Here is a 15,686-nt window from a genome sequence, read left to right as displayed (position 1 = left end):
CTTCACAGTAGGTATTTGTGGAGACTAATGAATAAGCTTACTAGTATTTACACTGTTTTTATCTGGCAAACTGCTATCTACATTCACAGGAGACTCTTTTCAAGGGAAGTGATACAGGTATAGGCTCATATATTCTGAACATGGCTGAGGACCAGTAATAAGCAGAAAAGGCTTATTATGTCAGGAAGGATATGTAACAGGTGAAGCCCATACAGTTATTTCTGAGCTGCCCATGTTAATAAACTACACACACACACACATAGTAGTCCCCCCTTATCTTTATCTGTGAGGGCGGAATACATTCCAAGACCTCCCAGTGCATGCACGAAACCATGGATGGTACTGATTATTTCTTCCCTCCATTTTCTTTCTCATATTTTTTAAACTCTCATTAATTATTGAATGATGGTCCTCTTGAAGTAATCCTCTGATGTTACTTTTTATTTCCTGTTTTCTATCTTTCTATTTTGCTTTCTTAAAAGTTTCTTCATTTATATTGTAAATCTTCTATTCAGTTTTTAAATATATTCAACTACACATTTAATTTCTAAGAGCTCGATCTTATTTTTTATTTATTTTATATTGTCTTATTCTTGCTTTATAAATGTAATATCTTTTACTGTCTTTAAGAATTACGCTTTTTAAAAATTTTTGGAGTTAATATTCTGCTCTCAGCAAAATCTCCTTTTTCAAGCTCCTTTTTTAAAAATTTGTTTTGATCTTGGACTTTCATGTTAGAGGCTGTCATCAGTTGTCTGGTGAGGCTTGGCTGTCCTTCATTGTTTAAAGTGAGGCATTAAAAGGAGCTCAGAAGGTGTCTTAGTCCATTTAGGCTGCTGTAACAAAATACTATAGACTGTGAGGCTTACTAACAGCATGCTCAAGTTCTGGTGAGGACCCTGGTGAGGACCCTAGCAGTTGCAGACTGCTGACTTCTCATCGTATCCTCACAGTGGAAGGGGCAAAGGAGCTTTCTTTGGCCACTTTTTAAGGGCACTAATCACCCCCTGAGCCCTTACCTCCTAATACCATCACCTGGGGGGTTAGGTTTTAACACACGAATTTGTGGGGGACACAGGTGTTGGGAAGACAGTAGAAGGTTTATGCATACAGTCATGGCTCGTTGATTAGTAGGCCCCAATAAAGTAATTGGATGGGGGATCCACAGATATCAGTATCTGTAGGTGTTTTCTCTTGGACCAATGAATTTCCCTGAGAATTCCCCCAGCTCTTGCCTAGGGTTATAAGCTGGTTCTCAGCTTCCTGGGAGCTTAGTGAGGGAATGCAGGACTGAGTGGTGTCTCTTTGTTCAGCGTGCAGACTTTCACTTAATCCTCATGTTCAGTGTGGGTGCCCCTCCTCCGTCCTCACCTGAGGGACACCACACCACAGTCCAGAGCCTCACATTTCAACCTTTCTGCCTAGTTCCCAACTTCAGTTAGAATGGGGGAGAGAAATTTGTCTGGTTTCGTGTGCTGGAAGGGCAGAGCTGGGGCTACAACCACTTTTTATATAGTCTTTTGTATGACGGTCCCCAGGTGTTGACTTGTTCTATGCACCTCGGTCTCCAGAGAACCTTGATGCCTCCAATTCTCAAGGCTTTCTGGACTGTCTGGCACAAATGGTTTGCCTCTTAGTGACTTTCCACCTATAGGCTCTTAGCCTTCAGCTTTTTCTGCCATATATCTTCTTACCTACTGTTATCTCTTCTCCCATTTTCCTTGTCCTTATAAGTATATATCTTTACACTTAAAAAAAAAAATTCCTATATGATTATTTGACTTAAGATTTTGGAGGAATCTCCTGAAACATGTGTTTAATATACTATGTTAAACAAAAATATCAGGGCTTATTTATTCTTATTTTATACACTTCTAGTTAGATGGGATATTTGATTTTTAAGCAAAGTGTACATCAAAGACACTATAACGGAGACTTTGGAGTGAAATAAACCTAGGTTCAGATTCTAGCTCTGCTGCTTGCTGGCTACCTGACTGTCGGTAGATTATTTAAGATTTCTAAGACTCGTTTCTTTTTATGTTTAAACCAGGGGTTATATTATCCAATTTACAGATTTTCTGTGAAGATTAATTGAAACATAGACTTCATAAATATGTTTTACAATGCCTGTCATTAATGGTTGCAGCTCTCATCATCATCATTATTTGTTGATGGTAGCACCATTGCTATCGATTAGAGGGGAATTATAGGGCATGTTATGGACAAGCCTCCTTAGAGCCATGAGATATTATAATTGACAATATAGTTATAATTGACAGTGAAGGTGCAGACAGAAGAGTAACAAAACGCAGGTAACTAAAAAGGAGCAGCACTATTGGGGTGTTTGAATGAAGCCAGATCACTTTTATGGTTCAGTAGGCCTATAGGTATTGCTATATACTAACACGTTCACACTGGTGACTTGAAATATCAAGAAGTTTAACTACGTTCATTATAGTGTGTTTAAGAAGGCAGAGAAAATATAATTAGAAAGATGCCTATCTAAAATGTTTAATGGTAAAGCATATTAATATGTATATGTGTTAAATCTTGATATCTATATGGAAAGCTCAGTTATACAGAATAATTCGTTTGCTTGAAGGTTCCGTGTAACTGAGATTTTACTTTTAGGAGTCATCAGAGCTGTAGTATGCACGTCTGACCTTGTTAAGAAAATTTGACCAGAATGTTAAACTCAGTTGCTTTGGTCTTACCACCTATGTAACATATGTATGTACTTGAATACTAACTACAGCTTATAAAAATGTAGATTTTTTCCCCTCAAAATTTATCCTTCCTTTCCCCTTCAGAACTGGTCTTTTTGAGGTTGGAGATTTAATGAAGAGAAATTATTTTCTTAAACTATTACAAAATTTAAAGAAAGAATCCTATACAAATAAAAATATAATTGAAACTATTATATATTTTGGTAAACTTATTTTCAAAAGCATTAAGTTGTAAATTATTTTGCTTATTTTTACATGTATTTCTATTTAAATATTACTTGCTACAATAAACTGTTTTATTTCTTATAGATCAATGATACAACAAACAGTGCAAAAACTGAACATATAGCTGTGAAAGGAACTTCAGTGAAGAACAAACTGGATCTCAAAGCATCGACTGATTCTAATGCAGTTTTACATTCGTGCTTGGCAACTAATGTTTCTAATCATAATAGTTGTGTGGTGGATATGCTAAGGAAAATTGAAGGTATAAAGAGAGTTTTGAATAAAGCTTTTTATAATAATGGTAGGGAATTTTAGAGTCTTTGAAAAAGTAAATGTTACATGGTTTTGATCCATTTTCAAAATAATAATATACATGCCATACTGACCCTCGTTATGAGTGAATACAAGATACCAGCAAGCACTTACTTGAATACTAATGAGCAGTTATGAGCTCTGGTTTAAATAAGGCAAGCTCTCGTATGACATTTGCAGTTGGCCAGTGTGTTCAGTGTCACTATCTCATTACTATGTTTTCTTAGCACTTATAGCTATTTGACATTATTTATTTTGGACAGGGATATTGTCTATCTCATTCACCTCTATTTTCTCAGCACCCAGATCCATGCTTGGTAAATAGTAGTCACTTAGTAAATATTTGTATAGCAGGTAACTGGATTATCCTCAGAAAGATAGTTCATTTATGAGAACTGTTGATTAGAACATTGCATTCATAGGAAAGCTTATAATTTGGCGATCCTTATATTTAAAGTTCATTTGAGTGTTCTGAAGCCATTTGAAATATATTAAGCATTGCCTCTGATTTCAGTACCTAAAATTATTTTATAAATCTTATTCTGATATATCCCTGACATAGGAACGTGGGACTTTATTTTTATTTTGAAAATCATGACAGCTGATGCAAATTTAATTCCTCTTCAATGATTCAAACTTAATAAGATGAATATTCTTTATATTTCTGTTTTTCTTTGTAAGTCGATGGTAGGTAAAAATATTCAAGGAAAATAATTTCTTATAATTTTCTCATTTTATTGCTTAAGGAAGAGGGGAGTGCTTTTGTTTTACTGATTTTCTGATGTAAAGAAATCATTTATTCAAAATTACAGAAGCTTGGTCCTCAGCCTCAACTTAAATTTCTTTCTTGCGGTGATTTTCTATGTCTATCTTACAAAGAAATTTATACTCTTGAAAACAAATATGAGTTTTGAGATTTCAGAATCTCAATGCACTCTAACTCCTACATTGTAAGGCAGTTTGGGTGAAATGAATAATAGGCAAATGGGAAAACCAGAGTGGTTGTACAATGACCGTATCTGTACCTCATAAACACTCAAATGTGTGAATAAATGACCATCCAATCTCAAGTTAAAATGAGGAGATTGGGCTTTTTCTCTGCAGGAGTAGCTGGTATTTTATAAGAGTTGAAGAGTGGCGTGATTAGGTGTGTGTGTGTGTGTGTGTGTGTGTGTGTGTGTGTGTGTGTGTGTGTGTAAAGGGCACTCTAGCCTCACTGTCAGGAAGAACTATAATGGGAAATGATTAGGATACTTTTAAGACTCCCACGAGCTGCATAGAGACTAAAACATTGGGTGGGATGGAGAGGAAGGAGCACGTCAGAGACTTTTAGAAAGTAGCATCTATTAGACTTGAAAACTGGTCAGATATGAAACATTAAAATGAGTTGAACATGACTCCCAACTTTTTGGGTTGGGCATTCGATGGATGCTGATACTCATCAAGATAGAAAATACAGGAGCAAGAACAAATTTGGGGAAAAGATAGATTCAACTCTGAATTTCCTGTTTTTGAGGTACTCGAAGAACATTGGTAAAGATTTCTGATGGGCAGTTGGATGCTTAGGTCTGGAGTCTCAGTTCTTGGCTGGAAGTAAAAATTTAGAAGTTAAGGGTATCTAAAATGTAAGCTCCACAGAAGTGAGGACCTTGTCTGTCGTGTCCACTGCTAGATCCCCAGCACCTGCCATAGTGCCTAGGATATATGTATTTGAGAGATGTATGATTCATGAATGGTAATTAAAGTGCAGGGAAACTACGTAAAAGGAGAAAAGGTGTAGGAACACCTGCCTTTAAGGAGTCATTCGAGGAAGAGAAGCCAGCTAAAGAGATTGATAAGGATTCCTAGAAGGTTAGGAAAAGAACTGAAAAGATTGGTATATCATTTTTTTTTTTCTTTATGGTGGGCATCACAGTTTGTGACCAGTGTATGCGTGTCTTTTATCTACCACGTGACTGTAAATAAGTTCATGAGCTATGGACCATGCCTGCTTTGTTTCACCATATAGAAACAAGCATAACGTCTGGTAGATAGTAAATCTTTAGTATTGTGAAATGCATGAATATAAGTCATATAAAGAAAAAGCTTCAGAGAACATTATGTGGTCAGCATAGTTTACATTGCAGAAGGTAAAGTAAACGAAAATTGAAAAGTATCCCTGAGAAATCATTGATGTTTGCCAGAGCCATTTCATTAAAATACATAGTGTGCTGGAAACCAAATTTTGGGAGGTCCAGGAAGTGTAGTCTGCTCTGAAGGAAATGAAAGAGGGGAGATGGTAACTGGAGAAGACTTATGGGGTCAAGGCAGATGTCCATCTGTTTGCTTGGGAGATGATAATGTTTATGGACTGAAAGCCGAAATTACTGAAGAAAAAGAACCTTCAAATTCTAAAGAGAGAGGAATAATTGATGAGAGGATCCCAAAATATGGGGGAGGAGTGGAACCAAGAGCACATGCAGGAGGACAGATTAAACTTCCTTAGGAGGGAGGTCAGTGCATCCTATGAAGTGGGAGAGAAGATGGGGAGGATAGCCACAGTGATAAATAGCTTTCTAGTGTATGGCAGGAGAAGGCAGAAAATTGATGGCATTCATGCCTAATACCCTAAAATGGGAAGCAGGGCCATTTGATCTGTAATTTAGTAGAGTTTGAGAACAGTGGTTTAGTGTTTAGAATGAAAGAGGATGTTGAGAAGTTGGACATGTTATGGCTATAATATACTTTATTTTTCAAAACATTTTATGTCTAATGGTTAATTCATATGTCTAATGGTTAATTCATTTGTAGTGCTCATGTTTATGATGTTAAAATTGAAAAATACCAAGAATTGTATGACAAGAACTATAAGATACAACAATTATCGGCAGGTATTATGTTAATAATTGATCATCTCCCTTTAATTTTAGGTCCTCACACTTCAGCAAATATAGGTGTTCTAAGTAGTTGCCTGGACTTAAGAACAGTAATTCCTGAACCTTCTGTATCCAGTACTGTTCCCAGCGCACAAACTATGGTAACCCAGCAGACCATTAAAACTGAATCATCCAGTACAAATGGGGCAGTTGTTAAAGATGAAACTTCACTAACAACATTCAGTACCAAATCTGAAGGTTTGAAATGTGTTTCACATACTGTATTTTGAACCATTTTTGTATATAAATTCATCAGACTTCTTTGTTTTAGATGGGAATTGCATTTCATCTTGGATTGAATCATATGTAAACATACAAAACATTTCAATTAAAATATTATATAAAATACTCTGCTGTCTTACATAAAATATTTAAATCAGCACACACTGAAATACAATACTGTAAATATATTCAGCAATTTCTTAGAAAAGATTAGTTCTGGACTATGGAGTAACAATTCTCACAGCTGATTTATTTCTGATTTTGTAAATTCTCATTTTTTTTGTAACAGGAATTGTACTTCATAATTGGTAAACATTCTCTGAAGTTCTAGCTAGTTATCAAACCCTTGAAAAATGAACTTTATGAATTAGTTTGAGTTAGAGGATACACAATCGTAATTATTATGATTTTCTCCTTCTGGCTATTTTTGTGTATTTATAAATTTTATTTTAATGTGTCTGATGAGTGATGATGTAAGTCTTATCCGATAAATTGTTTAATTTCTAGTTGATGATACGTGTGCACTCCCTGCAACCAAGATCAGCCGTGTAGAGGCCCATGCTGCAGCGATGCCATTTTCTGTAAGTATATGACCCAGAGATGATATGCGTGTATGGAAGGTTAAATGTGCTTTAAATGCTGAGCAGCTTCGACATAAATTCACAAAAAGATTCTTAGATGTTCTCTAGTAATGATTTGACATAGATTGAGAAATGAAAGGTTGAATGGGGAAATGTACACAGTTAAGTGAAAAAAGCTGGATAAAAATTATATACATACATACATACATACATACATACTGTGGTCGCAATTTTATTAAAAAATACACTCAATACATACATTCACACTCTCACAAGAGTCCATACACATCCACACGACAATACTAGATGACTTTTAACAGGTTATGGGGCCATGGATAACTTTTACTTTCTTCTTTATATTTTCAGTTTTTTTCTATAATGAAATGTGTTACTTTCATAATCAGAAATGTGTGTGTATACATATGTATAAATGTAAATTACAGTAATGGTTCTAAGAGTAAAAGGACATGTTATGGAATGTAAAACTTGAATGGCTCTATTGCTACTATTTAATAGCACAACAGTATAGTGCAGTATTGACTTAGACACACCTGGAGGGCAGCCCGCTATTCTCTGGCATCAGGTGGTTTTCTGGAAGACCGGAATTGGTCTGCACGGCACTAAACTTAAAATGCTAGGAATGTGCCTCACAAAGACACCAAGATAAGACAATACATGTTTGTGTGCATGTGTGTGTATATACTTTTAAATTTATTTTTAAATTATCAGTCATTTAACTTTATTGCTATAGGCAGGATTTTTTTATTTGACCTACTATTTACCTTTTAGAGTCTTCAAGAATTATCTATAATTTTAGTTTTCTTTCAATCATGATTTTATGGATTTTGATCACATATTTACCTTCATCAGCTTTTATCTTTTCAGAAAATTAAGTACTAGTATTCTTAGACTCTTCTCAGGGAAGAATTATTAAAAGGAACTTTTTTTCTCTTAAATCTATTTTGCAATGCATCAGCCAGAATGATATTTGTTATTTCAGTTGAAGCCAGTCGTTTTATAAAAGTTGTTGAAGAGAATTTTTACAGCTTTAAAAATGAAAACAAGTTCAAAGCTATTCCTTTTTTTAACCTTAAAGACGCCTAGTTAGCTCACTTTGTCGTGTGTGATAGCCTAAATAACTAATAATGTGAATTATAAGCATGTACCTCTGCTGTTATATATTTAAGACAGAAATAAATAACTGAAGTGCACATTTGTTTTGAGCTTCTGGAAACAGTGTCATTTATAAAGAAGATGGCTTAAAAAGGTTAGTTCCAGGGATAAGTATAATTCACTTATCACTAAAAGTAGCTTAAGGTAGAGGAAGTTGTTTTAAAGCAAGGTAAAAATGTAAAACTGTTTAATCTGCTCCTCTTTAGTATATACTAAAGTATATTCAAATTGCATTTTAGTTTTGAACATTTTTTCTCCTTTTAGGTTTGGAGAATCACAGGTATTTCAAGTATAAAGATCACTGAATTTCTGCTAGTTGTTTTTGAATCTAGAAATCGGCCAGCTTGGAATAAATTTTTTATTTGTTCCTTTTGGAGCAAGTTGTAATATTACACTAAAGGGATTATATTTTCTGAGAGAGTCTCTGAAATGACAATGTTCTATGAAACAGCTGGCATCTTTAACACATCACTGATTGGAAAGCATGCTAACTTCAGCCAGGTCGATAGTACAGAGCTACTGACTTGGAGAATGCCTGTCACTCCCTGTGTTTGAATTGGCATCCCTGTTTCACTGTTAGTTGACCTAATCTGTTAAGAGTTTATTTACTTATGAGCTATTAATATTGTGGTGTTTACCCATATACCTACTTGTAGATCACTGCATGGATTTATTAGATGTTGAAGTTTCTTATATGCTCAGTAAGAATGTTCATAAGTTTTTCTTTCTCTGAAATTAGAAAGAGACTCCTTCAAATCCAGTGGCCACAATGAAAGCAGGAGAACGACAGTGGTGTGATGTAGGAATTTTTAAAAATAATACAGCTTTGGTGAGCCAGTTTTATTTGCTGCCAAAAGGGAAACAAAGCATCTCAAAGGTAGCTATTGACATTTTCTATATTGTGAGTCATAAGCCTCAATAATGAGATTTTTTTTAGAACCTTGTTTAAACACTTGAATGCCTGAAATGGAGATCTGTTCACAATCTACAATTGAAAGTTCTGTATACTTAGTTATCTTGTATTATTTTTTTAAAGCTCTTTTTTATAGACTATATCACAAGAAGATTATTTAAAAAATCATATAGAGTCTACGGCCATGCCACCCTGAATAAGCCCGATCCCGTCTGATCTCGGAAGCTAAGCAGGGTTAGTACTTGGATGGGAGACCACCTAGGAAGACAGGGTGCTGTAGACGTAAAAAATAAATAAATAAGGATTGTAAGTTGACAAGGTCCTTGCAATCTGTGAGATCAACCAAGGGTTGCCTCGCCTAAAAAAAAAAAATCTTATAGAAACACTGGGCTAGATTTTGAGTCATAAATAATGTAATCTGGCCAGTACAGATAAGAAATTTTTGAAATATCTCTAACTTTGTTACCTGATATGTTTAGAGAATAGGACATCTTTTTTCTTACTGAGAACTTTTTTATTCCTGATTTCACAATTAAAAAAATTTAAAAGCCCCTGTAGGCTACTGAATACAATCTAATTTTCACTTGATTCCGAAGTCTCTTAAGGAGGACTTCATGTACATAAACATGATATTAAGCCTCTAAGAGTTGTAAAACAGGTAACAGCCCCAAAACATATTGAACTAATTTTTTTTTTCTGGAATGGGAAATTTCAGAGAGGAAGTTGCCAAGGAAATAGATATTTAGTTAGAATCTCCCAAAGATCTGCACAAATGGAGACTATATCATTTATCATGATATTTTAGTTTCTCTACTATTCTGATGTCTCACTTTTTGATATTGAATTCTTCTAATTCTTGAAAAAAATAGAAATCCTGGTTAATAATTTGTTAGTATTATGCCTAGTGAAATTTCTGGCTGCAGTTCGATTTCAAATAAGGAAATATCCGTGTCTAAGGTCCTCGTAGTTACTTGTTTTTGCCAAAAGATAAAAGCATAAAGTTTAGAACCAGTAAACTTGGCTTGAATCATTAGTTCCCGCACTCAACAGTGTGATCTTGGACAGATTGGTTTCCTCATCTGTAAAATGGAGATGTCGTAACGCCCTTAAAAAATGAGGTGGTACATTGGTGCGACATGTTTCACAGAGGTGTAGTGAAAGTTAGAATATGTAAAAACTGTTCGAAAGTTGTGTTATAATCTTCCTACCCAGCATATGCAATCTAATTATTTAACATCTATTAGGCAAGAAGATTCAATAGTTGTTATTTTGTTTATAGTTTAGTGGTTGTTAATTTTTTTCTACCTTCATTCACTTCATGTACAGAATACCCTTATATTTCTTTTTATAATCAGTGATTCTCAACTAGAAAGGACATTTTTCCCCTGAATAAGAATCACTAATTTATGGGCTTTGTTGCTTTGTATTGGAGGGCTCATTCCATGTGTGAAAAGAGGGAAATAAATAAATGTAAACTAGAACCTTAAAACATAATTCATTCTTTAAAAATTTTGTTTAATTAAAAAATAATTAATTGCACCTTTTCTTCACTTTTGCATCTATTGCATTTTAGATAGGAAATGCAGACGCACCTGACTACAGTTTACTTAAGAAACAAGATCTTGTTCCAGGCACAGGATACAGATTCAGGGTTGCTGCTATCAATGGTTGTGGAATAGGCCCTTTCAGCAAAATCAGTGAATTTAAAACTTGTATTCCCGGTTTTCCTGGAGCTCCTTCTGCAGTCAGAATTTCAAAGGTAAGCTGTCAAGTCAGGTTGAGATTTGGTGATTTAAATTATTGAAACTTTGTATATGAAGTAAAACTGTCAGTTTAGAAATTCTTGTTAGTGTCTGATGAAATGAGAGATATCTAAAAGGGGTAGATTAAAAGTTTAAATAATGTTTTTTGCTAATCACAGTATTTTTAAGGCTTAAATTTCAAGTAGAATTATAGCGTCCAAATTACAGAAAGGGAAATCTGGCTTCTTAATACTAATTTTGTTCTTGTTTATGGAACCAAAAAGTTTCTACTGGAGAATTCTAATAGAATACTTGAAATTGGATTATATTTTATCTGAAGATCCTGCCTCTCCTTAAAGAAGAAAAGGTATCATTTCAAGTAAGAAAAATCCCCTTCTTGAGAGAGTACAGGCAGACATTTAAGCCTACTTAATGTTTTTGAAAAATGGGAATGAATTAAACATTGCAGATCCAATTGAGGTAGGTTCTTAAAACTCAACGTTACAAGTTCTAACATCTGTTGCAGTTACCATAGCAAAAAAGCAGCATCTTGTGTTTTAAAGATATAAACTCAACATAAGTGATATTAGAGAAAACTTCAGAATCTTTACCTGTTGTTTTTTTTTCCTCCCCTCTGTTCAAGAATGTCGAGGGTATTCATCTTTCCTGGGAACCTCCAACTTCACCTTCTGGAAATATTTTGGAATACTCAGCCTACTTGGCGATTCGCACAGCACAAATACAAGATAATCCAAGTCAACTTGTATTTATGAGGATTTATTGTGGTCTTAAGACATCCTGTATAGTAACTGCGGGGCAACTTGCAAATGCACATATTGATTATACATCCAGACCTGCCATTGTGTTCAGAATATCAGCAAAGAATGAAAAGGGATATGGACCAGCTACACAAGTTCGATGGCTTCAAGGTAACAATAAAAAAGCACCTTTAAATTGATTTTTTTTTTACCGAAGCTATTGTGATTATGATTATTTATTAGTAACTGGTTATGAAGATTCATCATTTAAAAGAGTATTGTTTGTATTTCTAGCAGTCATGAATTTGAATTTGTAAGTTCTTAAAATGTATTTGCTCAATTCTAGATCCAAATAAAAATAGAAAAGAAGCAAAAACTCTCTGAAACTTAGTATATGAATTCTTCCTTATAGTTCTTCTATTAAGGAAAATAGGAAAATTAAGATAAAATGTAGAAGGCTTTATTACCCCAGTATCTTTTATAAAGGCCATGTAACTCAGTCATCCTAGAGTTATTAAGATGATTCTAGTAACTGGCTGCTGTACACTGTGCTGTCTATAGTAAGTGTTCTCCACATTGCAAAGGCCCTGGCTTTGAGTACTTACTCCCTCTACCTTTATTCTGTGTGAGTAGTGGTCTTCTAACTACTATCTTCCACTAGATAATATTCGTGATCCTAGTTTTAGCAGGCATTTGATTTCTTTGTTTACAATTAGCACAGAGCTTAAGAAATTAAAAAAGAACGAGGCAAGTTCAGAAACTCTGCTTTTGAATTTTCATTATTTTCCAAGAATCATGGCAAAATACAAAAAGAATAATGGATTTCCTTGATTCATACCAGAGTGATATATTGGAATATATTTTTGGCCAAAGCACTTAACTTATTTGGCCCTCAGTTTCCTCATTAATAGATGAGGGAGTTAAAAGATTTACCTTTAAGGTCCCTTTCAGCACTTAGATTCTGTATTTTCATCAAAAGTGAAGTATGTCCCTGAACATTTCAACATGTCTTAATGGTCCTAACTTTGCTTTTGCTGAAATTAAAGCATTCATTATTTAACATTCAAAATTAAAATGTATGTCCCCCTTAATGCAGAAAGAAAGAAGCACCTTAAAAGGACACAAATTTTGAAATAGTGTTTTAAACATTTGTAAGATTTTTGTAAATGCTCTAAATGTTTTATTTTTGCATTGTTTTTACCTCGAAATTGTATAAACTTTTTTACAACTAAAATATAAGCATTAGATAGCATACTCAGGTTCCATTACAACCTTAAAGATGCAGATAGGCTTTATGGACACTCTGCTACATGTAACCTGTTTTAAACCTTGTAGGAATTTCATGGTTCCACTGCCTATTTAAATCGGGAATGGATATACAGAGCAATAATTGCAGAAAAGATATTTCAAACTAAGAGCTGCAGTAAATGCAGGGGCACAGGTCTATCTTTTTTATACCTTGTAACCTTATGCCAGTTTAGGTTGACTGAGTAGCTATGTCCTCAAACTTCATGTATAATACTCCCAGCAAAGATGGATTTAATTGTTCAGAATTGATATATATGTATGTTCCAGTTACTAATTTAAAGTGTATAGAATATTTTAATATATAATTTTTGTAAAGAACTGGGATTTTTATACTACAGTATTTGTAATTAATGTGTCTCACTAATTAATATGCAAATTGTTAGACACGTAATGAGTGATTTCCGAACTCTAAAGGTAAAATAAATGCACTACTATGGTGTTGTTAGAATACCTTTTTTTTGTGGCTGTATGAATCCTTAATCTTTAAATGTGTACTTTACAAACAATGTTTACAAGGAGCTTCTCTGGTTTGTTATCCCAGCACCTCCCTTGGTGAGAGCTTCATTCTGCATTTGTTTAACTCATATGCTTTGCTTTTGGCATATGCTTGCTTTTTGCACTAGTAGAATTTTAACTTACCTCATTATTATGTTTGTAATCATTTGTGTAGCTTCCATATGTCTGATATAGGCTAAAGTAATACTTAACCAAAGTTAAAATAAATGGTAAGCAATTTTGCACATATTAAATGCTAGGGTTTGTTTTGTATACGTGTGTGTTTAGTTATAAAAAGTAAGAATGGAAAGTTATAGTAAGTATATGCTTCAAGCCCAATTATTTTAACGATCATTTGCTTTATTAGAAAAACATCTGGCTTTTAACATCTTATTCTCTGCATTAATGAGCAATTTGTATCTTAAAGCACTGCTCTTCATGACAAGGAGTAAGTTGACTTTAAGCAAGGAATAGAGTATTTGTTTGAGCATGCACATTTATACCTACTTAGTATTTGATTTAGTTTACTTTGCTTAAATGCCTCTCCTGTTCTAGACCAGATGGTGAATATGAACCTGTGGTTCTAACATCTGTCTTGTTTTCTAGAGAGAAAGGCAGTCTTTCTCTACCAAGGGATTTATTAAAATAACTAATGTTTCTGCTTTGAGAATTAGCCCAGATTCTGTTATCATTTCTTGGCATTTGTGCACTAAGTACTACTTACATTTATCTCTCTGATAAGGGATTGATGACTAAAAGATGCTATTGAGAAATCTCTGTGGCTTTGACATTAATAGTTAATAAGAGATCTTTGAGCTGTGAGTTCATGACTAGAATGGGTTGGGGTAAATGAGAAGTGAAGTACATTTGGCTCTTAAGATTGGCACATTTCTAAGTGAAGATCCCTTCTGAGTAGTAGTGGGCTATATTTTGCAGATATCTTAAGAAGATTTACACTGAGTTAAATTACTTTCTTTACTCCTCTTAGCTGGATAAGCAATTCAGATGTAGAAGTCTTTGTGCCACAGTCCTCTTCCTGGGCTCTGCAACTTTGGTTCACATACGTAGCAGAAAGATTTTGATGTTGCATGCTCTTAGAATTGTTTTCCAAAGTATCATATTGGCTTCATTTTAGTTCAGGAAACTGTTTTGGCAATTTAACTAGAGATAGGGTATTATAAACTCATTTTCATATGCATTTTTTTAAAAATGGAAATACTCTGATTACATGTATGAGCCCCCCTGCCCCATAACCCAATTACATAAATATAGCCATCTATAAGAAGGGGAAATTGCTGATGCATTATTTCAAAGACTTGTAGACTAGCAAAGATTGGCTCCGGTTAGAGATATGGTCTACTATAACTGAAGATATTTTTATTTTAAAAAATTGCAGCACTTGTAGCATAAAATCATTTGTAACATTGAATATGAAAGAGATTATTAGCATTTAAAATTACGGCAGTCATCTGGTCATAAATGAAGTAGGTTGCAAAACAGACTTGGTCTTTGACCATTTAAGATATAACTGACAGTTGTGTTTTCCAAGACTGCTTTTAGGCAGTTTTATGTATTGTGTACCAATGATATGTAAAATAAAGCACCTTTTTCTGCTATAACCAATTATAGGTGTTATTCATTTTGAACTATATGAAAGAAAAATTAGTGATGGCAGAGTAAATCTGTAGAAACGTTGATTTTATATCATTCACTTAAAATAATATAGGAGTTTCATAAAGAATGGATTGTGTCTAAATTTGTTTTTAAGTTAGTAGATTGTGTTTGGGAGTCATTTTCTGGTAGAAATGTAAAGCCTAACTGTAGCTGAACTAGTATACTTGAAAGTAAAAAGGCAAATGGTTCCAAGAAATAGTCTATACTTGTTGTCACCTCTTTTTTGTCTTCTATTTACTGTTTTAAAAAAATTTTATTGAAGTACAGTTGGCATATAATATATTAGTTTCAGGTGTACAACATAGTGAATCAACATTTATGTAACTTATGATGTGATCACCATGATAAATCTAATACCCATCTGTCACCCTGCAAATTTATTACAATATTATTGACTATATCACATGTGCTGTACCTTCCATCCCTGTGGCTTTTTAATTTATAACTGGAATTTTGTACCTCTTATTCTTTTTCACTTTTTCACCCATCTTTAACCCTCCACCCCCCGGCAACCATCAGTTTTCTGTTTCTGAGTCTGTTTCTGTTTGTTTTGTGTTTTTTAGTTTTCACATATAAGTGAAATTTACTCAATTTTTTTTTCCCATATGCTTTTCACCCATTTTAACTCAGAACAGCCAGGCT

At 34.0% G+C, this 15,686-nt stretch overlaps 1 protein-coding gene across 1 annotated transcript in view; it reads left to right on the top strand.

Moving 5' to 3' along the window:
• HCFC2 (host cell factor C2) overlaps nucleotides 1-14,993 on the top strand; it is a 32,940-nt gene extending 17,947 nt beyond the window's left edge. Inside the window, exons 9-14 of the mRNA XM_006914530.2 lie at nucleotides 3,036-3,213; nucleotides 6,173-6,376; nucleotides 6,908-6,981; nucleotides 8,894-9,031; nucleotides 10,641-10,826; nucleotides 11,453-14,993. Coding sequence (XP_006914592.2) covers nucleotides 3,036-3,213; nucleotides 6,173-6,376; nucleotides 6,908-6,981; nucleotides 8,894-9,031; nucleotides 10,641-10,826; nucleotides 11,453-11,767 — 1,095 coding nt within the window. The 3' untranslated portion in view covers nucleotides 11,768-14,993. The remainder of the gene's footprint in view (nucleotides 1-3,035; nucleotides 3,214-6,172; nucleotides 6,377-6,907; nucleotides 6,982-8,893; nucleotides 9,032-10,640; nucleotides 10,827-11,452) is intronic.
• Nucleotides 14,994-15,686: the final 693 nt, after the last annotated feature.

This window comes from Pteropus alecto, unplaced genomic scaffold, assembly GCF_000325575.1.
Source record: "Pteropus alecto unplaced genomic scaffold, ASM32557v1 scaffold94, whole genome shotgun sequence".
NCBI classification, from domain to species: Eukaryota; Metazoa; Chordata; class Mammalia; order Chiroptera; family Pteropodidae; genus Pteropus; species Pteropus alecto.
The sequence above is the reverse complement of the archived record's forward strand: the minus strand, read 5'-3'. Positions and strand labels throughout refer to the sequence as shown.